The sequence below is a fragment of the Oncorhynchus keta genome, chromosome 21 (genome assembly GCF_023373465.1).
Source record: "Oncorhynchus keta strain PuntledgeMale-10-30-2019 chromosome 21, Oket_V2, whole genome shotgun sequence".
NCBI lineage: Eukaryota > Metazoa > Chordata > Actinopteri > Salmoniformes > Salmonidae > Oncorhynchus > Oncorhynchus keta.
Window position 1 is genome coordinate 49310884 of NC_068441.1, and position 26026 is coordinate 49336909.

The following is a 26026-nucleotide window of genomic DNA, read 5'->3' on the forward strand; positions in this document are numbered from 1 at the left end:
CTTTGCATGGCTGTCATAGGCCATACTCACTGCCTCAGAAAGTATTCCTATTCTGCCTTGAAAGTTGATAGTTGGAAACATGCCTTTGACATATATATATGATATTAAAAGGTCTTTGAAAAATATATTTAGTGCAACTTGTTACCTTGAAATCACCGTTGAGTTGAAAACGTGCCTTCTTGACATTCAGGTAATACTTTGTTAAAAATGACTTTTCAAAGCCGATGGTATTCAGCGCCATTTTGTAGAGCTGCGATGTTGATACAGTATTCCCAACAAATACATTGCAAATAAACAAATGTTTAGTTAATTTGTTAACTGTGCACCATCTAGTGTGTGAAATGTAAGACTTTCATCAATACCCTAAAGCATTGATGAACGGGCAAACAAGATGGTAAATACTCTTCACACGTATAGATCATTTATTGAACAAACAATAAACAGATAACAGGTGGGTCTGGGTCACTCGTGTTCCTCGCTGCGTAGCCTGGCGTTGGGGTTGGTGATCTTAATAGCAAGCTGAGCAGCCCTCTCCACGATCAACTTCCTGTTCTTTGACGACACATTGTGGGCTATCTCTGCAGCATGGGTCCTGTGGGGAACAAGGGAAAGGTTATAGTAACAGACATAAGAGGGGAAACGACTATCATCAGGGTTAGGGTCAATTACATTTTAATTCAGGAAGTATACAGAAATTAGAATGTTTCAATGCTTTTTAACAAAGATACTGTATATAAATGATAAGATGGTCTCGTCTCCTCCCTAACCATGGGAGTCGTTGTCCCGAAGGCGGGAAGGCAAGGCGGTCTGCTTATCATGGACAGATTTTGACGTCAGTGAACCCTCTCGCTTACTCTTCCTCCATTTTCAGTTCATTAAATGGAATTGACCCCAACCCGTTCAAACAAATCAATTTGAAGAGCCATGCATCAATGAAAAATCTATTGTGGAACATGCCATTATTCCACACCAAGTAAAGCCTTAGAATACATAAAGAGCAGAGTTCAGTCAAGCTAGTTCCAGTCTGCTTTTCAGACTGTATGGAACATGGCAGGTTAACTTCCACCTCCTGGCTACAGGGAGAGCTAGGGATAGAATGGGTACTTCCTCTGCCTTGCTCTCCCTCCTTGTTCAAACCCTTGGCATGAGTACGGACGACCCAGCAGGCCATGATGACAGAGGGGCAGAGGCGGAGTCAGATGACCCAGAGGCAGACCACCCAGAGGAGGAGTCAGACGCTACTATATCTCCAGGGGATTATATACCCACGCAGAACACCGCTTTACGCAGGACGCCGCTTTACCCACATAGCCTGGTCAAGCACACAGATCGCTACGTTCACATTTTGATTCAGGATATGAGCTATTGAGACATCAGGCTGGTTCCACCAGGATAGGACAAACAAGGATCTATTGAGACATCAGGCTGGTTCCACCAGGATAGGACAAACAAGGATCTATTGAGACATCAGGCTGGTTCCACCAGGATAGGACAAACAAGGATCTATTGAGACATCAGGCTGGTTCCACCAGGATAGGACAAACAAGGATCTATTGAGACATCAGGCTGGTTCCACCAGGTTAGGACACACAAACAAGGATCTATTGAGACATCAGGCTGGTTCCACCAGGTTAGGACACACAAACAAGGATCTATTGCGACATCAGGCTGGTTCCACCAGGATAGGACAAACAAGGATCTATTGAGACATCAGGCTGGTTCCACCAGGATAGGACAAACAAGGATCTATTGAGACATCAGGCTGGTTCCACCAGGATAGGACAAACAAGGATCTATTGAGACATCAGGCTGGTTCCACCAGGATAGGACAAACAAGGATCTATTGAGACATCAGGCTGGTTCCACCAGGATAGGACAAACAAGGATCTATTGAGACATCAGGCTGGTTCCACCAGGTTAGGACACACAAACAAGGATCTATTGCGACATCAGGCTGGTTCCACCAGGATAGGACAAACAAGGATCTATTGAGACATCAGGCTGGTTCCACCAGGATAGGACAAACAAGGATCTATTGAGACATCAGGCTGGTTCCACCAGGATAGGACAAACAAGGATCTATTGAGACATCAGGCTGGTTCCACCAGGTTAGGACACACAAACAAGGATCTATTGCGACATCAGGCTGGTTCCACCAGGATAGGACAAACAAGGATCTATTGAGACATCAGGCTGGTTCCACCAGGATAGGACAAACAAGGATCTATTGAGACAAGGCTGGTTCCACAGGATAGGGCAAACAAGGATCTATTGAGACATCAGGCTGGTTCCACCAGGATAGGACAAACAAGGATCTATTGAGACATCAGGCTGGTTCCACCAGGATAGGACAAACAAGGATCTATTGAGACATCAGGCTGGTTCCACCAGGATAGGACAAACAAGGATCTATTGAGACATCAGGCTGGTTCCACCAGGATAGGGCAAACAAGGATCTATTGAGACATCAGGCTGGTTCCACCAGGATAGGACAAACAAGGATCTATTGAGACATCAGGCTGGTTCCACCAGGATAGGACAAACAAGGATCTATTGAGACATCAGGCTGGTTCCACCAGGATAGGACAAACAAGGATCTATTGAGACATCAGGCTGGTTCCACCAGGATAGGGCAAACAAGGATCCAGATTAAAGTCAGGTGCGTCGCATGACATTTTTTTATTATTGAGACACAGCCTATGAACTCTTGTTGTGTCCTAGAAACTAACATTTAGTTTATTATAAAAGCTCAAATGTTAATACGAATACCAGTCATTGAAATTACAAAGTCATGTGGAACAAAAGGTATCGACATTGTGTAAAAGCACTAGTTTTCTTCTGGGATGCGTTACATTGAAATAAAATGGTACACTGTCTCTTTAAAAATATCAGGTATGTGATGATGACATGCAAAAGAGATGTCATTGGTGTCCTGAAGAAGCTATCCCTTTTCTGTGGCCCCAAATGTTTGGCTATTCTGGTACAGTTACCAGGTTGTTAGCTAGCTAGCCAATGATGTATGATGACTGAACAAAGTGTAGCCAAATGGTTAACACTGAGAGTCATTTTACAACCATGTTGCATATGGTTTATGAATGCAAAATGCTCTCCCAGCGATTCGCTACAGGAAGATAAAAATGTTGCACCGGTAATATAGGTCAGTAATATGGGTCTGATCTTTTGGGCTAGAAGCAAGCTCTTTTTGCTGCAGTAATGGTGCTACCATGATGCTAACGAATCTGCACTCGCTTTTTTCCTCTAGGGAACTCTGAAACACTGCTACAGCGAAGCTTGACCATTACAATTATTATCTGGGAGAATTTTCTCCTTGGCACACAATGCAAACAAACAAACTAAGATAACATTTTAGCTAAATCTGTTATCACACTTTTAGAGCCCTGCCATATGAAATATTGCACGTGAATGAACACATACAATCCAAATGAAAGTGTAAATGGACGGGGAAAAACAGGGAAAGTCCAAAAAAAAGATGTCATTCACATGAAATATTGACTCAAGTCAACCAAAACAAACATAACATTGCACCATATGCTGTATCATGAGCCTGACATCTGGGCTGTGTTCAATAGGAAAACGTTGTGAAACATTACCAATAAGTCACGACTAAAGCCAACATGACTCCTCCTTATTCTACATGTAGGAGACACGTTTGTTCCGTACATAGCAGGCATCTAATTGAACATTCCTCAAGTTTACGCCATATGAACCCATCACCAGGCCAAATACAGCCATCAGTGGCCTGTTCTACGTTACAGAGCGTTCAGATAGTATGTTCTACTCTTGGTATTTCTGTCTCATGAAGAATAGGGAATCATATTAGGTCTATTCATTACATTTCTATCTGCAAAACAACATTTCATCAGTTGGATTCTATCTTTAAATATACTTATTCGTGTTACCATACTGATTACTTTATATGCATAAGGAATGTATATATTAGGGGTCAAGGAAGGGTCAAGAGGAACTTGGTGTGTGGGAAGTGTTATGTAAAATGAACGATTGAGAAAAAAAGTACAGAATGTTCATATTCTGTTCAAATATATTATTGTAGAATGTGAATTCCTCTCTCCTTAGGAACAAAGGGCAAGAGTCTAGTTTCAGTTCTTGATGAGGCAGGCCAGGACCATGAGGGATGTGGAACTCAACTCCAGACAAGGTCAAAATATAGAGAAGATACTGCTGGAAAGGAGGGGGGGGGGGACATCGAAGAACATCTCACACATACATCCTTGCTTCCAGGCCCATGAGGTTCCTAGAGACAGGCAGGACCGTGACAATACCAGTAAGAAGAACCTACTGTGTTTCTGTCTAACACCAGAGAAGGTTATCTTAGACATGCGAGGAGGTGACTCCTCCTGGTCAGAAGGTATAAAGACGTACTTGTGTGATGTCATGTATGTCGTCTTTGCAACCGTATGACCCAGTGGGGTGGGGGGGAAACTTGGTTTCAGCTTTTATTTTTATCCCTAGTCATCTGAGTTTTTAAACTCTGTTTGTTCAGAACCTAAAATGTCACTAAAATAGACACCTGTGGTTGGGATCTTACTTGTTGCTCATCATGAGGACCTCCAGCTCCTTGATGTTGTGCACCAGGAATTTCCTGAAGCCGGAGGGCAGCATGTGTTTGGTCTTCTTGTTGCTGCCGTAGCCGATGTTGGGCATCAGCATCTGGCCCTTGAAGCGCCGCCGCACCCTGTTGTCGATTCCTCTGGGTTTACGCCAGTTTTGCTACAAAAGGAGAAGATGGATAAGGATTAAGGCCGTATCCTGTAAATACAGGAACCAGCTATTAACGTTTAACTAAAGGCTGCGTTCACACAGACAGCACCATTCTTGGCAAAAAAAAGAGGTGCTCCGATTGGTCAAAAGATCAGCTAGTGGAAACTGAATGGAGTCGTCATCAGATGTTTTGTTATGTTATGTTTTTTTACCTTTATTTAACTTGGCAAGTCAGTTAAGAACAAATTCTTATTTTCAATGACGGCCTAGGAACAGCGGGTTAACTGCCTGTTCAGGGGCAGAATGACAGATTTGTACCTCGTCAGCTCGGGGGTTTGAACTTCCAACCTTCCGGTCCAACGCTCTAACCACTAGGCTACCACTAGGCTACCCTGCCGCCCCGTGATGAAGGGAGTACCTGAACTTGTCCATTTACATTTACATTTAAGTCATTTAGCAGACACTAGTTTTCCGTGCATCCTAATAAAAAGTGAATCTGGTTCAGCACATCTATGTAACAAAAGGGTTGAAATACCGTTGCTCAAACTCAGGTAATTGTGGTCTGAACCGTACCTTGACTTTCACATAGCGGTCCGACTGATGTCTGATGAACTTCTTCACCCTCTTCTTGACGATCTTAGGCCTTTTCAGAGGCCTGAGAGCTGCCATGTTGCCTGGAGGTACAGAAAACAGGAGTCTGTTAGCAGTAGTCTGGAGAAACAAGCAGTCTCATCTTCTTTCCCAGTGGATTTACAGCCCTTTATTAGCTGGCTTTAGCCACCTTGTTCGGGGCTCTATACTGACATTTTAGATTTAATTTCGGAGTGCAATTAAAAATATTCTAAGTATTAATGATAAGAATGTCCAGCAATTACAAAATACAGGGTTAAGGAGCTCATCCCCTGAATAACCCATTTTCTTTCTGAGCTACTAAATGGTGTATGGGTGATTTTTCTTCCTAGGGGCACTGGTGCTCACAAATAAAAATTATAGGTAGCACAGCAAAATATTTAGGAGCATATGCGACCAAAATGATAGCACTGTAGAGCCCGGGAGTTGTTAGCTACCTAACTTGTTTGAGACCAGTTACCACTCACACATTATACTTTTTATTTTAATTAAACTTTTTTTATTTCACCTTTATTTAACCAGGTAGGCCAGTTGAGAACACCTTTATTTAACCAGGTAGGCCAGTTGAGAACACCTTTATTTAACCAGGTAGGCCAGTTGAGAACACCTTTATTTAACCAGGTAGGCCAGTTGAGAACAAGTTCTCATTTACAACTGCAACCTGGCCAAGATAAAGCAAAGCAGTGTGACAGAATCAACACAGTTACACATAAACAAACATACAGACAATAACACAATAGAAAATCTGTATAGTGTGTGCAAATGAAGGAGGTAAGGCAATAAATAGGCCGTAGTAGCAAAGTAATTACAATTTAGCATTAACACTGGAGTGATATGTGCAGATAAGGATGTGCAAGTAGAGATACTGGTGTGCTAAAGAGCAGAAAAACAAATATGGGGATGAGGTGGGTAATAAAGAATTTGTTCTTAACCGACTTAACAGTTAAAAACAAATTCTTATTTACAATGATGGCCTACCCCGGCAAAACCCGGATGACGCTGGCCAATTGTGCCCCGCCCTATGGGACTCCCAATCACGGCCAGTTCTGATACAGCCTTGAAATTGAACCTGGGTCTGTAGTGACACCTCTAACACTGAGCTGCAGTGCCTTAGACCGCCGCGCCACTCGGGAGCCCCAAAAACGTGTCATGTGTGTTGGTTTAGCTACTGGTTATATGAAACGACTGAATGATTGGCGCCTTGATAGCCAACTAAACGCAACTACACCTTTTCACCTTAATGGAGTTTACTGTGGGCATCTAAAGTGGGTGGACTAGAGCTCCGACATAAAAATTTTGTTTATTAAAAATGGTCCTGTTGCTATTCTCTGGGTGCTGAAATCTGTAGTTAAAAAAATTATAATTGAGACATCGGATCTATTGTCCACTCACACTAGTCAGTGCACAACTCCGTTGATGTGAAGTACACAGCGGATTTGAGTTTAGTGGGCTATTCTCTTGGACGCAAAGTCATCCAGCTAAATAATATGTACTGAACAAAAATATAAATGCATCATGCATATTCCCAGCACAAGGCACACCTGTGTATTGATCATGCTGTTTAATCAGCTTCTTGTAATGCCACACCTGTCAATTGGATGAATTATCTTGGCAAAGGAGAAATGCTCACTAACACTGGATAAACAACTGTGTACACAAATTGAGCAATATAAAACTTTTTGTAGGTATCTTTTATCGCAGCTCATTAAACATGGGACCAACATTTTACATATTGCGTTTATATTCGTTTAGTGTCGCTAGCTTGCTAGCCTAGCCAACACACTGCATTGAGATGATTTTACACGTGTGTAGAACGCGACAGTAGCTTCGTTTGCTACGCGAACTAACTTAGCAGCTCTATTTCGCACAGCTTGCTTGATGTGCCTGCATCTTTTTTTTGAAGATGTGTTCATTTGATGTTTAACGTTCGGTACTGTACGACTTGTCACAATGTGTCAGAAGTAATGTATTGGACGCTGCTACTGTGATACAACGTATCAACGTGATGTGTCGCCACGTCACTCCACTACAGTTCACTACTAGATATCTTGTCGCGAAAACTGTGAACCGACCCGTTCTCCAGCTTTTCCCTATCGTTAGATCAGTGGGCATACACGAGCATTATATTCCGTGTCCATAACTGGACGGATCTCCTCAGCTGTTAGCGAGCAGATTGAAATAACACTAGGTTAGGCAACCATCTTTTGATTCGACATTTCAGTGCCCGTTTTTCATGAAACAAAAGTGACACATATCTACAAAGTTCAGCAACAATAACGAAATGTGTATAAAGTTTGATTGAATATGTAATGAATGCCGTTTTTTTTTTATGGACTAGAGTCATACATTTATAAAGATGATGACAGATGGACATTCTTACTTACCGTTTGGGCTGAATGCTGCCTACAGGTAGTTGAGGCCAGGGAGAAGGGGAGGAGATTGGAACGGAATTCTGGGTAATAAAAGTGAAAGGATGAAATAGAATCAGAGCGATGGACAAGAAAAGAACAACTCCAGGAGAACATATAAAACGTAGAAAAGAATCAGACAAAAATCAGGCTTACAAAAATGTATTTTAATCACTCAAAATTTGACTGGTTACAATAGCATGGCTGACTTTGGAAGCCGATAAGTACTAGGAGTCAGGGATTTGTGTTGCCACCGTTCTGTGTTGTCATGCAACGTTGATGTCTTTAGGTCTCTCTATATGTTGCGGTGTCTCTCTTGTCGTAATGTGTTTTGTTCTATTTAAAATAAAATAAAAGTTTATCCCAGCCCCCGTCCCCACAGGAGGCCTTTTGCCTTTTGGTAGTCCGTCGTTGTAAATAAGAATTAGTTCTTAACTGACTTGCCTAGTTAAATAAAGGTTAATAAAAAAATGTTTTTAAATGTTTATCGCTTTTCAAAAGTAAAAGTTCAGAAATCGCTGGAGGACGTCTTGCATTTGGAGGACATTGCATTTTCCATTTTAATGCATATAAAGACAATACAAAATAAAAGAGAATATTGCTTTACGTTGAGGTTTATTTGAATGAAATCAAGTCATATTTCTGTGTTGCAGCACAATCAAAATGCATGTATCCTTTTCATAAAGACAACAGCATGTATCTTATTTGTAAAGACAACAGCATGTATCTTATTCATAAAGAGAAGATCACTTTGAGGTTTACTTCAATGAAATCAAAAAGTCATATTTGTGATAGTGTTGGAGCACAATCCTTTTTACAACAAATGTATTCACACAATAACTATAGCAATTGGTTTCTGCACTTTTCCCAACTGCTCAGTGTTTCACCATGACAACCCCTGGTGAGTGTTTATATGACAGAGGTTTGTCAAGCTGACCGAGTCCTTTTAGTAGGAAATTCAGTGATTAGCTTTGGCGATTAACTACTATCAAATGTATTCAGTAGAAGAATATCAAACATTCCGATCTGTGTTGACATAGGCTTAATCATATGGAGTTACACAACCTATAGGGCAGGGCTCTCCATCCCTGTTACTGGAGAGCTACCCTCCTGTAAGTTTTCACTCCAACCCTGTTACTGGAGAGCTACCCTCCTGTAGGTTTTCACTCCATCCCTGTTACTGGAGAGCTACCCTCCTGTAGGTTTTCACTCCATCCCTGTTACTGGAGAGCTACCCTCCTGTAGGTTTTCACTCCAACCCTGTTACTGGAGAGCTACCCTCCTGTAGGTATTCGCTCCAACCCTGTTACTGGAGAGCTACCCTCCTGTAGGTATTCACTCCAACCCTAGTGGTACCTAACCTGATTTAGCTTAACCTGATTCAGGTAACTATTAGAATCAGGTGCGCTGGATTAGGGTTGGAGTGAAAACATGCTGGACGGTAGCTGTCCAGGAACAGGGTTGGAGTGAAAACATGCTGGACGGTAGCTGTCCAGGAACAGGGTTGGAGTGAAAACATGCTGGACGGTAGCTGTCCAGGAACAGGGTTGGAGTGAAAACATGCTGGACGGTAGCTGTCCAGGAACAGGGTTGGAGTGAAAACATGCTGGACGGTAGCTGTCCAGGAACAGGGTTGGAGTGAAAACATGCTGGACGGTAGCTGTCCAGGAACAGGGTTGGAGTGAAAACATGCTGGACGGTAGCTGTCCAGGAACAGGGTTGGAGTGAAAACTTGCTGGACGGTAGCTGTCCAGGAATAGGGTTGGAGTGAAAACATGTTGGACGGTAGCTGTCCAGGAACAGGGTTGGAGTAAAAACATGTTGGACGGTAGCTGTCCAGGAACAGGGTTGGAGTGAAAACATGGCTGGACGGTAGCTGTCCAGGAACAGGGTTGGAGTGAAAACATGCTGGACGGTAGCTGTCCAGGAACAGGGTTGGAGTGAAAACATGCTGGACGGTAGCTGTCCAGGAACAGGGTTGGAGTGAAAACATGTTGGACGGTAGCTGTCCAGGAACAGGGTTGGAGTGAAAACATGTTGGACGGTAGCTGTCCAGGAACAGGGTTGGAGTGAAAACTTGCTGGACGGTAGCTGTCCAGGAACAGGGTTGGAGTGAAAACATGGCTGGACGGTAGCTGTCCAGGAACAGGGTTGGAGTGAAAACTTGCTGGACGGTAGCTGTCCAGGAACAGGGTTGGAGTGAAAACTTGCTGGACGGTAGCTGTCCAGGAACAGGGTTGGAGTGAAAACATGGCTGGACCAACCCATTTTTTTTCAGTTCGTGTCACGTTCTGACCTTTTGTTATGTCTTTGTTTTAGTATGGTCAGGGCGTGAGTTGGGTGGGTTGTCTATGTTTGTTTTTCTATGAGTTGGTATTTCTGTGTTTGGCCTGGTACGTTCTCAATCAGAGGCAGCTGTCAATCGTTGCCCCTGATTGAGAACCATACTTCGGCAGCTGGTTTTCACCCTTGATTTGTGGGTGATTATTTTCTGTGTCTGTGTGTTCCACACGGAACTGTTTCGGTTTTTGTTAGTTCATGGTGTTATTTAGTATTTTTCTGTGTTCTATTAAAAGAATCATGAACACTTACCACGCTGCGCATTGGTCCTCCCATCCTTCCTACTACTCCTCGTCAGAGGAGGAAGAAGACCGTTACAGTTCGGCTTCGATGCATATTTTATGTGGTTGAAATACGATCAGCTTTTGGTGTTTCTTTAAAAATATGGGCCTGGCAGACATGAAAAATACATTAAGGAGAAATGATCCAGAGACCGAGAGACTGACTATCTTTAATTATAATTGACACAAGTTGTCAAGACAATGGATCCAGAGCTGTATAGGTTAATTGTAGACGTTAAATTAACAGGCAGTTCGCAGGTAGAGGGTGGCCAGGTGGGATTGGTCCAGGCACACCCAGGTGTCAGGCCAGTGTATCCTAAAATTGCAGTCCAAGAGCCCCAGGCCCATCGGAAGGTCAGAGAAAAGGTGAAGGTTAGTAAGAGCATGGCAAAGACCACAGTACAACACGTGGTTAAGACCACAGTACACCACGTGGTTAAGACCACAGTACACCACGTGGTTAAGACCATAGTACACCACGTGGTTAAGACCACAGTACACCACGTGGTTAAGACCACAGTACACCACGTGGTTAAGACCATAGTACACCACGTGGTTAAGACCACAGTACACCACGTGGTTAAGACCACAGTACACCACGTGGTTAAGACCACAGTACACCACGTGTTTAAGACCACAGTACACCACGTGGTTAAGACCACAGTACACCACGTGGTTAAGACCACAGTACACCACGTGGTTAAGACCATAGTACACCACGTGGTTAAGACCATAGTACACCACGTGGTTAAGACCATAGTACACCATGTGGTTAAGACCATAGTACACCATGTGGTTAAGACTATAGTACACCACGTGGTTAAGACCATAGTACACAATGTGGTTAAGACCATAGTATTAATTACAATATAGCAATTAAACACTGGAATGGTAGGATGTGCAGAAGATGAATGTGCAAGTTGAGATACCGGGGTGCAAAGGAGAAAGATAAAAAACGAAATATGGTATGGGGATGAGGAAGATTGGATGGCCTATTTACAGATGAGCTATGTACAGGTGCAGTGATCTGTGAGCTGCTCTAACAGCTAGTGCTTAAATCTAGTGAGGGAGGTAAGAGTGTCCAGCTTCAGAGATTTTTGCACTTTGTTCCAGTCATTGGCAGCAGAAAACTGGAAGGAGAGGCAGCCAAAGGGAGAATTGGCTTTGGGGGTGACCAGTGAGATATACCTGCTGGAGCGCGTGCTACAGGTGGGTGCTGCTATGGTGACCAGTGAGCTGAGATCAGGCGGGGCTTTACATAGCAGAGACTTGTAGATGACCTAGAGCCAGTGGGTTTGGTGACGAATAGGAAGCGAATGCCAACTAACGAGAGTGTACAGGTCGCAGTGGTGGGTAGTGAATGGGGCTTTGGTGACAAAACGGATGGCACTGGGATAGATTTGTTGAGTAGAGTGTTGGAGGCTATTTTGTAAATGACATCGCCAAAGTCAAGGATCGGTAGGATGGTCAGTTTTACGAGGGTATGTTGGCAGCATGAGTGAAGGATGCTTTGTTGCGAAATAGGAAGCCGATTCTAGATTTAATTTTGGATTGGAGATGTTTTATGTGGGTCAGGAAGGAGAGTTTACAGTCTAACCAAACACCTAGGTATTTGTAGTTGTCCACATATTCTAAGTTTGAACCGTCCAGAGTAGTGATGCTGGACGGGCGGCCAGGTGCGGCCAGCGATCGGTTGAAGATGCATGCATTTAGTTTTACTTGCATTTATGAGCAGTTGGAGGCCACAGAAGGAGAATTGAATGGCATTGAAGCTTGCCTGGAGGTTCGTTTACACAGTGTCCAACGAAGAGCAAGAGGTATACAGAATGGTGTTGTCTGCGTAGAGGTGGATCAAAGAATCACCAGCAGCGAGAGCGACATCATTGAGGTATACAGAGAAGAGTCGGCCTGAGAATTGAACCCTGTGGCACCCCCATAGAGACTGCCAGAGGTCCGGACAACAGGCCCTCCGATTTGACATACTGAACTCTATCGGAGAAGTAGTTGGTGAACCAAGCGAGGCAATCATCTGAGAAACCAAGGCTGTTGAGTCTGCCAATAAGAATGTTGTGATTGACAGAGTAACAAGCCTTAGCCAGGTCGATGAATATGGCTGCACAGTAATATCTCTTATCGATGGCGGTTATGATATCGTTTAAGACCTTGAGCGTGGCTGAGGTGCACCCACGACCAGTTCTGAAAACAGATTGCATAGCGGAGAAGGTACGGTGAAATTCTCAATTATTGTAGATTTATCATAGTAGTGACAGTGTTTCCTAGCCTCAGTGCAGTGGGCAGCTGGGAGGAGGTGCACTTATTCTCCATAGACTTTACAGTATCCCAGAACCTTTTTGAGTTTGTTCTACAGGATGCACATTTATGTTTGAAAAAGCTAGCCTTAGCTTTCCTAACTGCCTGTGTATATTGGTTGTTAACTTCCCTAAAAAGTTGCATATCACGGGGGCTATTCGATGCTAATGCAGAACGCCACAGAATGTTTTTGTGCTGGTCAAGGGCAGACAGGTCTGGAGTTAACCAAGGGCTATATCTATTCCTAGTTCTACATTTTTTGAATGGAGCATGCTAGCCTTTTCCCTGCCTGTACTGTTGCCATTTTAGACCCCCTGTGTATGACCTGCCTGCCCCTGGACCCAGCTACCTGCCTCCTCATGTGGTCCTTTAAAATAAACACCTGCTGCGCCCTGTGCTTGAAACCAGCTCTCTGTCTCCACTCGTGTTCATTTCAGGACCCATTGTAAATTGGGTTTTCATATTAAAATGTGTCCCAGCGTCCACTGGGGCGTGGCTTACGTAGTGCTCTTGAAAAAAAACCTGTTGTATTCCAAAGGATGTAACCATGGGAACTGCAGAATGTATTTTTATTTTGTATTTGTTATTTTTTTCCTGCTTTTTCTCCCAAACATTGTGATATCAAATAGGTAGAAAGTCTTGTCCCATCGCTACAACTCCCGTACGGACTCGGGAGAGGCGAAGGTCTTATGAGTTAACCAAATCAGTGTTGCCAACTCCTCAGTAAGGAAAGTAGCTATTGGCTGTCCTAAATGTTGCTAGAAGTCGCTAAATGACGTCATCGCCTAATTAGCATAATCAGCCATGTGCATGTAATTGTGTTGGATGCTGTAGGAGAGGGGAATAACATCGTGGGAGAGACTAAGTGAGTAAAAAACACCCTAAATATGTTTAGAACTACGAATTAACTTTCTTCTGTCGATTCTTGTTTTTTTTAATGTCACAATTCCAACCCTTCTCCTTTAACCGGGCTTGGGACCGGCAAAAGTGACCCAAAATAGACACTCTGGCGGAGTTACTTATGTATTTTTTTAAAAACGTTTTTTTAGCTTAGTTTTCTTAATTTGGTTTGGTTTTTAACCTTATGGTCCATTTGGGAGCCTACAACAAGTCACAGTAAAACATGAACATTTTTAACCATAATATTTTTTACATTTTTTTGTATACAATCTACATGGACCAAATAGAGACAATAGAAAAAGCTGTCAATGGCAACGTGAGAAAATGATGGTAACTAGTCTGGCCATATTTTATTTTTGTATTTTTATATAAGCCATGCGGGATTCATTTGCAGTCTGGACCCAGAGGGGTGAACATCTCCTGCTCTGACTGCAGCTGGGAGGGACTGCTGCGCGAGGACTGGGCCACTTGTGAGTGCTTTGGGTCGGTGGTGGGACCCACGCCAGACCCACGCCAGCACCCGCTGCTCGTTGAGAAGAGTAAGAACGATACGTGCTTTCACGTCAGAGTCTCCAAAAGTCTCCAATAACACCAGAAAAAGTAGCTTTTTTGAAAATATGTGCTAGAGGGGTCTGAATATTTGCTAAATATGGAGACAAAGTCGCTAAGTTGGCAACACTGAACCAAATGTGTGCCGTGATAATTTAAAACGACAATAATACAGTCATGTGACCTTTTAAAATATGTTCCGGTTGGCCAGGTCTGACATTATTGGTTCAAATACATTTTTCTGCACCTTTAAGAGCTCCTATGAGTCAACCAAATAAACCATTCTATACAATTGTGTGACCTTTTAAAATATGTGCCGTAGGCCAGGTCTGACATTGTATCTTGTCTCAACTTGTCCTGCTGATCCGTTGTGATTAGCACAGCTTTATTTTTCTTGGAAGAAAATATTGCTTTAAATTTCAATATATTCTTTGGTAGGTTTATTCTATTCAACAGTAGCCTTTCCGTTTCAACACCTACTATAACATGAGTAGGTTATCCATTTCAACAGTCATTACAGTCCAAAATAACATTTGGAACGTTGCCAATGCTATGACCCGCCTACCCTACATCGGTATGGGACATGACGTTTGGCACCACTTCAGCGTGTTGGGGAAAAGCTTTAAGAGCTCTGGTGTAGGCGGTATTAAAGGGAGGGTCGACATTCTGGCGATAGAATTGTAGCGGCTCCACTATCATCTCGTTCATTTCATTTCTTAAGATGCTCAATCCTCATGAGGGCCAAGGTAAGTGTTTAAAATGTATATGTCTAAAATGTAGTATTTATAACAACAACAAAAAATGCTTTGGATGAGTAGGGTGCGGGCGGATTGTCTATTACTAAAGCACACACTGCAGACCAACATTCCGGAGTTAGAGGAAGTGTCATATTTCAAAGGCTTGGAAGAGCGAAATCGGTCTTTTTTGTTGTTGACTACTCCATAGTGCGGAGAGACTAGTGCTATTTGAGGCTGTTTCCGTTTATATATGTATCATGGTTTCCGCCCCCCCAGTAGAAGTAGGCTTGCATTATGTGAGTTGAGTGCTGTAACACAGAGTAAATCAATTAATACAAGTTATATGATGTTAATGACTGCCCATTACTGCTTATCATTTATTATTTTAATTTTATTTTATTGACACTTTTACTGATTTATAAACTGGGTGGTTCGAGTCCTGAATACTGAAAGCCGTGATATATTTAAGCAATAAGCACGAGGGGTGCGGTATTTGGCAGTGGTGTAAAAAGTACTCAATTCTCATACTTAAGTAAAAGTACAGATACCTTACTGGAAAATGTCAAAAGTAAAAATAATTTAAAATTCCTCATTTTTTTCTTGTTTTGTTTGATTGACGCATAGCCAGAGGCACACCCACACTCAGACATCATTTAGAAATGAAGCATTGTGTTCGATGAGTCCGCCAGATCATAAGCAGTAGGGATGACCCAGGATGTTATCTTGATAACTGTGTGAATTGGACCATTTTCCTGTCAAAACCTTTGGGTGTCATGGAAAATGTATGGAGTAAAAAGTACATTATTTTCTTACATTTTCCCTGACACCCCAAAGTACTCCATACATTTTGAATGTTTAGCAGGACTGGAAAATGGTCCAATTCACGCACTTATCAAGAGAACATCACTGGTCATTCCCACTGCCTCTGATCTGGTAGACTTACTAAACACAAATGTATCGTTTGTAAATGATGTCTGAGTGTTGGAATGTGCCCCTGGCTATCCATACATTTTAAAAACTAAAAGACTAAAAAGAAAATGGTGCCGACTGCTTTGCTTAATACAAGGAATTTGAAATGATTTATACTTTTACTTTTGGTACATAAGAATATTTTAGCAATTACATCTACATTTGATACTTAAGTATATTTAGAAGCTAATACTTTTAGATTGTTACTCAAGTAGTATTTTACTGGGTGACTTTTACTTGAGTGAATTTCTATTAAGGGATCTACACTTTTACTCAAGTATGAAAATTGAGTACTTTTTCCACCACTGAAAATAAATCATACATCATGGAAAAACTGGGATCATACACTTTTCAAGTATTACCATCACAACTGTTGTATTTTCCCAAGATTGCATTTAGGAATGTTGCGCAGTGACTGGGCTTAATTACAGCACATTTCTTTCTGCACAGTAATCAGCTGTGTGACACGTTTCACGCTCTTGTCACCTGACTGTTGTAATTCAACAGGTAATTAATTGAATGACGTAGCTCATGAACAGCTTCTGTAATCTATCTGTTTTTTAAACAATGATATAGGCCTAGACTACAGAATATAATTATTACAATATTCATTTTTTAAATTTAACCAACAAGTGATTCGTGTAAATAATGTTCATGGCTTAACAAGAAAGCAGCATAGTGTATGATTTCTTTGCTAATAACTACATCGCTATGTAGTCTGATATGGAAAAAAATACAGTCCATATGAAAGCTTGATTAACTGGGCTGGTGAGCTCGGCAGTTGTTGTCGGGCCAGCAGAAGGCCCTAAATGTCGAGCCCTGTCGTCAGTCTCTTTAGCTAATCCACTCCCTGTAACGTTACTCATGTGCCAAAGAAATATCTCCACTTACTGGAGTAGACAGACTTTGGGCCTGGTTATCCCTGGCTTCACCTCTTCCTATCTGGGGTGACTCACAAATGTCAGGTAATGACTGTAGCTCTCGCCTTGGGCCAACCAGTGCAATTTTGCAAATAACATATTTCTATGGCAAGTTTCGTTAAGATCGGGCCTGTGCTGTGTGAGATATCTCATGTGACTTAACACTATAGACCAAAGTTCTGAAGTTAGAGAAAGGGAAGGGATTTCATCATTGGGGACAATATGAGTCAAATTAAAACTTCAACAAGTTTTCTCCCTACTGTTATTCGTTTCCACCATAGACCGTATAAACAGGTTTCCACACGCACCCCGGCCCCTTCCACTCTACAGTATCATGTCACTGGCAGTTGAAAAATATCAAATTCCATGACTGTGACAGCTGCACATGGAAGCTGCGGCCCTACGGATCACGATCCAGCGAGCTGTTTTTATTACGGTCACTCAGAGCATCTATGCATATCTATACCATGCAGTATTGCCTTCAGAAAGTATTCACACCCCTTCAGTTTTTCCACATTTGGTTGTGTTACATCCTGAATTTAAAGTTGATTAAATAGAGATCTTTTCTGTCACTCGCGTACACACAATACCCCATAATGCCAACGTGGAATTATGTTTTTCGACATTTTTACAAATGAATACAAAATTAAAAGATGCAACGTCTTGAGTGAATAAGTTTTCAACCCCTTTGTTACGGCAAACCTGAATAAGTTCAGGAGTAAAAATGTGCTTAAGAAGTCATCCAATAAGTTGAATGGACTCTCTCTGTGTGCAATAATAGTGTGTGATTTTTGAATGACCTCCTCATCTCTGTACCCCACACATACAATTATCTGTAAGGTCACTCATTAGAGCAGGAAATTTCAACCACAAAGATCAGGGAGGTTTTCAAATGCCTCTCAAAGAAGGGCACCTGTTGGTAAGCAGAAGTTGAATCTCTCTGTTAGCGTGGTCAAGTTATTAATTACACTTTGGATGGTGTATCAATACACCTAATCATTACAAAGATACAGGCGTCCTTCCTAACTCAGTTGCCGGAGAAGAAGGAAACCGCTCAGGGATTTCATCATTCTTTTAGTGGTCCTTCTGTAGCTCAGTTGGTAGAGCATGGCGCTTGTAACGCCAGGGTAGTGGGTTCGATTCCCGGGACCACCCATACGTGGAATGTATGCACACATGACTGTAAGTCGCTTTGGATAAAAGCGTCTGCTAAATGGCATATATTATTATTATTATTATTTTTATTTAACCAGGAAAAGCCTATTGAGACCAAGAGTCTCTTTTTCAAGGGAGACCTGGTCAAGAAGGCAGCAACGATCAATACATTACAGAATTAAAACATACAACATGATCCAGCCTAAAATAAGCATTTACACTCCTGAGTCTCCCATCAAAAATGGTAGTAACTCCACAATACTAACTTAATTGACAGAGGGAAAATAATAAGGAAGCATGTACAGAAAATAAAACCAGAGAAACTGGTCATTTTGCAGTAGTCTCTTCATTTTTTCTAGAGCTGTATATATGTGCCCATCTCAGTGAACTAATCCATTGCAGCCTATACTAAAAGCCAATTTATGCTTGATCCGAAAATGTTGTCAGAGGCTCCATATGGAGCTTGTGATGCAATTGCAGAGCCTCCAGAGGCATGCAGAGTACTGCTCCGTGTTTCACATAAATTTGCATATGAAAACTGTAACTGGCACGTAGATCGGTAGCATTCCACATGAGGCATTCCACATGAGAAAGGTTGCCAACTCCTCGTGTAGCCGATTACCGACAACTTCAGGAGAGTAAGGGCAGAATCTGCAGGAGCGGGAGGAGAATAATTGGACCAAGTTGAGTTTTTTCTTCTTCTTCTGGTTATCTAGATCTCTGGCGCCCTCTTGAGGCATTTGTCTTATTTCATCAAACCGTAAGCTCAATGCGTATAGTTCATTTTATGAAAACGCATAGAGGGTGTCTAATATATGGAAAAATTCACATTTAAGGAAAAATTCACATTTAAGAAATTGACCAATCACTTGGTCGAAAGAACAGGCGACTTTCGGTCAACCAAGATGTATTTTTTTTGTCGGGGACAGCCCTACTTTCCACTATATTTACAGTTAATGAAGTACAGACAACTTCTGATAATGCATTGGATTGGTGGGACTTTTGTCCCAGGATGACAGTTGATTACAGTTGATGTGCTTTGTTACAGTATGTGTCTTTTTACATTTGTCTCCTTAACTAAAACTAAAGCTTCTTTCAATCAAGTACTATTGACTTCTCACTCCTGATAAATGCATGGACTGTTGTGAACGAAGGAATGTTTACCAAAACAGAAGAAAAACAGACTTAGTTGGTTTTTATCCATCTTTCAGCGCTCTATGCCCCCCCGGTGCCCGCCCCAGGCCCCATGGTTCCCCCAGCTAGCATGTTTGGCAATGTACCAGGGTACGAGGACACTTTAGCTGGCGGAGGAGGTAGGTGTTATCATCAGAACCCTCTAAAGATACTCAATATCATCATCATATTATCATGGACATTTTATAATGTCTAAGATTCTTGAAAACATTTGGGGTGTTATTATGAATTTTTGAGTGAAGTCAGTCTCGTATTATAATGTTATGACTATTGACTGTTTTAGAGATGAGCAAAATGTAAAAAAAACCTATGAAGTCATCAAGTAGGATCCCTGAGATCAGGTGATATACAGTGTTGGTGTGCTACATTTTCATATTTAATCATTGATTAAAGTATGTGTGAACTACCTAATGCCTTTGTGTCTCAATAGGTGGATATCTCCCCCCACCGATGCCCTTACACCCGAATCGGGATCCAGAGCCTGCACCCGTACCACAAGACTGGAAGTATGGACCCACCACTAACATTACATTATGACATGGACATTAGGTTTAGATTGATGCCCCCCTCCACACACACACACCACACACACAGAGTAATGGATTAATGTGTTCCTTGTTGAATGTGGAGGTAATGTATTGTATGCTCTTTAGCAGATGCTTTTATCCAAAGCATCTTACAATAAGGCACAGTGAGTTCATACATGTTTGATTCCTGTGTGAGTCTCATATTTGGATTTCTTGCACCACGTCACAGGGTGACGTTGCCCCTAGATGCTTTGCGATTTTGGAACAAAATTCTCGCAGGCCCAGGAGTGAAGTTTCCCATAGGTACAGATCTAGAATCAGCTTCCCCTCTCTAATCCTAACCTTGAATATTAGTGGGGGAAATGCTAAAATTGACCCAAGATCATTCTCTTAGACAATGTTGAGTGTTTTGCTTTGTCATCATGGCCTACTAGTCTGGACGACCATTTCTTTGTTCATTGATTAAATCTGTAGAGGACAGGGCACCATTAAGGGCTTTCCAACATTAAGGGCTTTCCAGACACCAAGTGGTGGTGGATTGATTTTCAATAGAAAATCGGATAGCATTCTTAACCAGTAACTTGGGGTACTACAACATTAGGTGTTGTCTTGCATTGACTAAGCGTGTCAATGCATTTACCAGCCAAACCTGTTCTGTGGTGTCATCTTGATGAGACTCATCTTCTCTCATATTGTCTAGCATCCCCTCCATCACTGAAGATGTGGCGCGGGAGCGTTTTATAATGTACGCGTCTGGTAAATGCTGCTATAACAACGCCCCTGCCAAGGATGGAGTCATCACTAACATGCAGGCGTTCAACACCTATCGGGTAACAGACCGTCCATCTTTTCTCCGCTCCCCTTCTCTCTTTAAAAAAAAAACATCTGAACATGAATGATGTACAATACATGTATTATTATAATGACTTAATATTTTTGTAGAATTAAGTACATTAAAACAATGTGTTGTTTCTTTTTCATTTTTAAAGAGGACAATATGTCAGATGAAGCTACTGTTTTGCTCTCTTCACTAATAAAACCCCTACAATGATCGGGAAAATAAACTGATGCCTCACAACCACTGACCTTACGTGCTTATTGTGTTTTTACTGTCCACAGTACCGTTTGGAGACATTCACAGAGTCTCGATCTACAGAGTGGGCCACCAAGCCTTATGAAGGTAAACTACACTATCCATTATGCTCCCTACGAGTTCTTGGTTCATCCTCAGACCTTGGTTCTTTCAGATACTTTGAGCGTTTGATTGAGTTGCCAGAGTGTCAGATGGGCGGGGTTTGCACTTCTGGGACTATGCCATTGATACCGTTGAGCCAGGCAAGCTCAGTCAAGTGCAGGGAAAACTATTTGAAAGAAAACCAATATTATTTGAACCCAGTTCTGCTTATAGTCATTACCATCTGCACTTATATTATTTCCCATTCAGGATCTCATCAGTCCTTATGGATCCATTGAGGATCTCATCAGTCCTTATGGATCCATTGAGGATCTCATCAGTCCTTATGGATCCATTGAGGACCTCATCAGTCCTTATGGATCCATTGAGGACCTCATCAGTCCTTATGGATCCATTGAGGACCTCATCAGTCCTTATGGATCCATTGAGGACCTCATCAGTCCTTATGGATCCATTGAGGACCTCATCAGTCCTTATGGATCCATTGAGGACCTCATCAGTCCTTATGGATCCATTGAGGACCTCATCAGTCCTTATGGATCCATTGAGGACCTCATCAGTCCTTATGGATCCATTGAGGACCTCATCAGTCCTTATGGATCCATTGAGGACCTCATCAGTCCTTATGGATCCATTGAGGACCTCATCAGTCCTTATGGATCCATTGAGGACCTCATCAGTCCTTATGGATCCATTGAGGACCTCATCAGTCCTTATGGATCCATTGAGGACCTCATCAGTCCTTATGGATCCATTGAGGACCTCATCAGTCCTTATGGATCCATTCAGGTTCTCATCAGTCCTTATGGATCCATTCAGGATCTTATGGATCCATTCAGGATCTCATCAGTCCTTATGGATCCATTCAGGATCTCATCAGTCCTTATGGATCCATTCAGGATCTCATCAGTCCTTATGGATCCATTCAGGTTCTCATCAGTCCTTATGGATCCATTCAGATCGTATGGATCCATTCAGGATCTCATCAGTCCTTTTGGATCTCACCGTAACTTGTGTTTCCTGTACCTGACAGGTGAACCAGCAGACTTCTACACGCAGACTGCCCCACGGCCGTGGGAAATCCCAGTGACCGGTCCCTCCCTGTTTCAAAATCACGAGGAGAACATAAAAGTCCCTTACACTTCATCTAACAAGGTGTTTGTTTGTCTGTTTGAATCACAAATTATTATTTCTATTGTAGCTGTATTCCAGGTTTGACTATAGTTGGCCAGGAAAGGACAGATTAATTATACTTTATTTTTAGGACAAGTAAGCTACAAGAGAAGGTAAGATGTATCAGTGAGGTTTGGTTTGATGACGCTGTCTCTGTTTGTGCAGCCCTGCCACACTTGTAGTGCCTCTGGAAAGATGCCCTGCCATGAGTGCAATGGATCTGGAACGGTAAGAACACACACACACACACACACACACACACACACCTCTTTACAATTATCCATTGATTCTTCATTTAGAAAGTTTGTTGGGTCTGCAATGGATCTGGCAGAGAGGGAGGAGATAGTCCCTGCAATCAATGCAATCAAAGAGGAAGGGAGAAGTAAGTCATTCATTTTGAAATAATAATACAATGAAAAAAATACACTCTTCAAATCAAAGACAATCTAATCTGCCTCTTTAAGGTGTACAGTACAGACATCCATACAGACTTGTCTTATTGACTTGATGTTGTTTGTGTCTCTAGCTGCTCTAAATGTCATGGTAATGGGACTAAAGAATGTGAGACCTGCAAGGGCAAGCAACAACTGTTGACCTACATCAACCTCAAAGTCGAGTGGTGAGTCCTTGGGATTTTTAAAATAAAATTATAAACTCATTAAGAGATTTATAATAAAAGTGTACATTTTTAAAGAAATGTTTTTATGAAATTGTCAACTGTGACATGTTAATAAAATTGGAAACTTAGTAAGATATTTTTTATAAAATTGAAGACTTATGTTGAGATTTTTAGTAAAATGTTAAACTTATGAAGATATATTTTTTTAATGGTACACTTAATGTATTTTTTTGTAAAATAAAAAAAAATGGTAACATTTGTTTACTTATCAAGAGATTTATAGTAAACATTTACACTTAAGATATTTTTTGTACAGTTATATTCAAAGACATTACATTTAGAGACTGCAACGCAATATGCACATTTCCTAATGTGTTCACAATTCATGTTTTTTATTTAAGTCGAATGGTGAGTTGTTATGAGGTACACATGTTTCTGTAAATCATATCTTCTTATTAAGAGATAATGGTTCAGAAACCAGAAATGGTCATAAAATTTGGTATACAAATGATGTACAACCATTTTTATTATTTCAGGAAGGATAATGTTGATGACTGTTATTATTTCAGGAAGGATAATGTTGAGGACTATGTTATTATTCCAGGAAGGATAATGTTGACGACTATGTTATTATTTCAGGAAGGATAATCTGGAGGACTATGTTATTATTTCAGGAAGGATAATGTGGAGGACTATGTTGTTATTTCAGGAAGAATAATGTTGAAGACTATGTTGTGGAGCAGAACAGTGGGCTGGAGGTTGACAATCTGAGCGATGTGACTGGAAAGACACTCTTCAAAAACGCCCAGTACATGGTAAGGAAGGAACAAAACAGACCGGGGTGTATTCATTAGTGATCACCGTAGCAAAAAGGCTTTGCAACCAAACGTTTGTTTTTATTGCAAAAAAAATGTTTCTTATCGGACATGTTTTGACCCTGCTTTACAAGGTCAGTCCTTCCTGTAAAGCATTTAAAAACCTTGACATGTCTCTCTGCTCCGCTGCTTAACTACAACTTCTCAACAGCTTTTACGTCATGTGTCAGAGCGTTTAGAGTAAACGCTTTTCATTCCAAAATGTTTTACTACAGTACCCTTGTTAGGTTCCCCTTGTAAACTATAAGTAACACGTGACATTTTTGTATTTTTTTTCTATTGGTTAAAAAAATAGTTTTATAGTTTCTGACACATTACTGAAATGTTGTGTGTGACATCATCACATTCCTCTGTTCATCAGCTGTATCCAGTGTATGGCTTCCCAGATCAGTCTTTATCCCAGGCTTCAGAACGTTTGGTTAGAGAACACCAGGCGAAATACTCCCAGAACTCCCGCATCCTTCAACAGGTACAATATTTGTTATACCAGCGGTTCTCAAACCCACAGCCGTTCCATGTATTTGAACTATTCCAAAAGTAGCGCACCTAATTCAAGTTGTAAACTATTTATCAAGCCCTTGACTAGTTGAATCAAGTGAGTTAGTTCAGGACTACGACCGAGGAGAGGTTTGAGGACCACTGTGTTACAGTGACAGGTACAATACAGGCAACTTTACAAGCAGAAGTTATGATATTTGTACACAGGATATGACAACATCTGTTAGCCATGTTTCTCAACTTTAAACCCTTTTGGGGGTGGTTTTCCGGACACTGATTAAGAAAAGTAAACTCGATGCAGAATCTCCATTTAAAATGCATTAATCTCCATTTAAAATGCATTAATCTCCATTTTAAAATGCATTTTAGTCCCGGATTAGGCTTAATCTGTGCACAGGAAACCAGGAAACCGCCCCTTTGAGCTCCGTACTGCTTATTGATGATCACCTGTCAATCAACTAATAAGATAAATGGTCTCACTCTTCTGTTGTTGTTTCAGCAACAAACCATCGAGTTGATTCCCATCACCAAGGTGACCTACAAGTGGAAGGGAGGCATCCACGTTTACTATATCTATGGGAACGAACACCAGGTCAAAGTTCCTGACTACCCTGCTACCTGCTGCTGCTCCATCATGTAACCAGTCATGCCAGTCAGCTAGTCAGCCAGTGTCGTAGATAATTGTTACAGAAATATAATACTGTCTATAGAAATATAATACTGTCAGAAGAAACTGTTGAATTCAATGTAGACTTTAATGCAAGTTACTAAAGCCGTGCTGGTCCGCGGGAAAGACGCCGCTTCTCAACACTGGCTTCACTTTTATACATACATAGTACTGGGGTACATCACATATGTAAATAGAGCCACTCCCCCTTAGTATCCGGTTTTGGTAACAACGATGGCAGAACTCTTTCCATGTTCTAAAGATAATGTATGTACTGCATGCCCATGTTTTACATGTTAGTCATCAGTTATCTTGCCTACATCTTTCTTCCTGCATCCTGCTGACCACAGCATGTTCAGCTGTCATGAATGCACGTATGGTCTTGGTTAATGTATTCCTACAAAAATAGAGTATGGTCTGGGTGTCATATGGCCTGGATATCATCTCTTAATGTGCATGTGCTTGCTACTTCAGCCTCTCAATGGTTCGCTCCAACACCAGCCAGCCACTTAACCATACCTCTTTTGGTGAATGCGTCACCAGGCCAGCCCAATACAGCTGGCCTTGACTCGGCTTAGTTCAGCTCCGTATGAAAAAAGGTTTTGTTTATCAGTTAGCTAGTTAGCTAGTTAGTGAGGTTGGTATTGTAGGTAGTTCTTTAGGGCCTTTTATCCTCCCCAGGAGTTTAGGGCTAAGTGTATTCTGATCAGTATACTACATGTTGTTTTTTATTTTTATAATTATTGCAGCCCTGGATTTCATGAATTTGTTTTTTGTTTCAACTTTCAATTTTTCGCAAGTAAATTACTTTATGCAAAGATCTAGAAAAACTAAAGGCTATTGAAGCAAATTGCTGCATGTCTGATTAATTCTTGTTACATATACTTTAGTACAGTCAATAAAGTGAAAAGGTGTTATTATTATTCTATAATGAAATAAATAAATAAAATCATTCAAACTTCAAAGAGAAAAGTTAATCATTTATGTAATGCTCCCCGTTGTTAGTGTTTTTGAGGTCAGTGTGTTATGAATGACAATGTTATGCTTTCTGAGTGAGAATTGTTGCCAGTGTTCTGGTCCAACAAGCTTATTTTGAGACATGTATTAAGTGTTTTGTTGGTTTGAGGGAGTTTTGGAGGTGAGATGAACTGTTTGGCCAAGACGCATGTTGGTAATGCTGTGTGAAGAGTTTTGAAAAAGTGGCATCAGTATTGACCGACGCTTGTTAGCGATTGAACAAAAAAACTGTAATGCTGCTTAATGTACTGTATATTTGATGAATTAATTGATTGCTGATTTCAGAAGCTGAAAGTAACCTCCAGTAAATCATTCCACTAAT

At 41.4% G+C, this 26026-nt stretch overlaps 2 protein-coding genes across 12 annotated transcripts; one reads left to right on the forward strand and one right to left on the reverse strand.

The window, feature by feature from the left end:
* Positions 1-404: 404 nt before the first annotated feature.
* Positions 405-7908, reverse strand: rpl32 (ribosomal protein L32). The gene is made up of 4 exons (XM_035760016.2): positions 7755-7908; positions 5314-5414; positions 4568-4749; positions 405-592 (listed from the first exon to the last, which is right to left on the reverse strand). The coding sequence occupies exons 2-4, from the start codon at positions 5407-5409 to the stop codon at positions 463-465; spliced, it is 408 nt and encodes a 135-aa protein (XP_035615909.1). The 5' UTR covers positions 5410-5414; positions 7755-7908; the 3' UTR covers positions 405-462.
* On the forward strand, positions 1294-26026 carry LOC118373781 (protein SSUH2 homolog). 11 transcript variants are annotated; one of them, XM_052474114.1, is made up of 15 exons: positions 1294-1579; positions 1682-1916; positions 1968-2108; positions 2486-2659; positions 19151-19252; positions 19564-19639; positions 20361-20490; positions 20780-20840; positions 21889-22010; positions 22194-22256; positions 22328-22410; positions 22555-22647; positions 23357-23462; positions 23884-23991; positions 24520-26026. In XM_052474114.1, the coding sequence occupies exons 5-15, from the start codon at positions 19186-19188 to the stop codon at positions 24658-24660; spliced, it is 1050 nt and encodes a 349-aa protein (XP_052330074.1). In that variant the 5' UTR covers positions 1294-1579; positions 1682-1916; positions 1968-2108; positions 2486-2659; positions 19151-19185; the 3' UTR covers positions 24661-26026. The 11 variants fall into 11 exon arrangements, with proteins under 11 accessions (XP_052330074.1, XP_052330076.1, XP_052330077.1 ...); XM_052474116.1 differs by having other exon boundaries at positions 2533-2659; XM_052474117.1 differs by having other exon boundaries at positions 2015-2108.

Bases quoted from the DNA above. Each gene is read 5' to 3' on its own strand.
- LOC118373781 (XM_052474113.1), top strand. From the start codon at position 14,880: ATGCTCAATCCTCATGAGGGCCAAG. The intron at 20,491-20,779 runs GTAACAGACCGT...TACTGTCCACAG, and splicing joins AGGCGTTCAACACCTATCGG to TACCGTTTGGAGACATTCAC. The intron at 23,463-23,883 runs GTAAGGAAGGAA...TCTGTTCATCAG, and splicing joins TCAAAAACGCCCAGTACATG to CTGTATCCAGTGTATGGCTT.
- rpl32 (XM_035760016.2), bottom strand. From the start codon at position 5,409: ATGGCAGCTCTCAGGCCTCTGAAAAGGCCTAAGATCGTCAAGAAGAGG. The intron at 4,750-5,313 runs GTACGGTTCAGA...CTCCTTTTGTAG, and splicing joins ACCGCTATGTGAAAGTCAAG to CAAAACTGGCGTAAACCCAG. The intron at 593-4,567 runs GTAAGATCCCAA...TGTTCCCCACAG, and splicing joins GTCCTCATGATGAGCAACAA to GACCCATGCTGCAGAGATAG.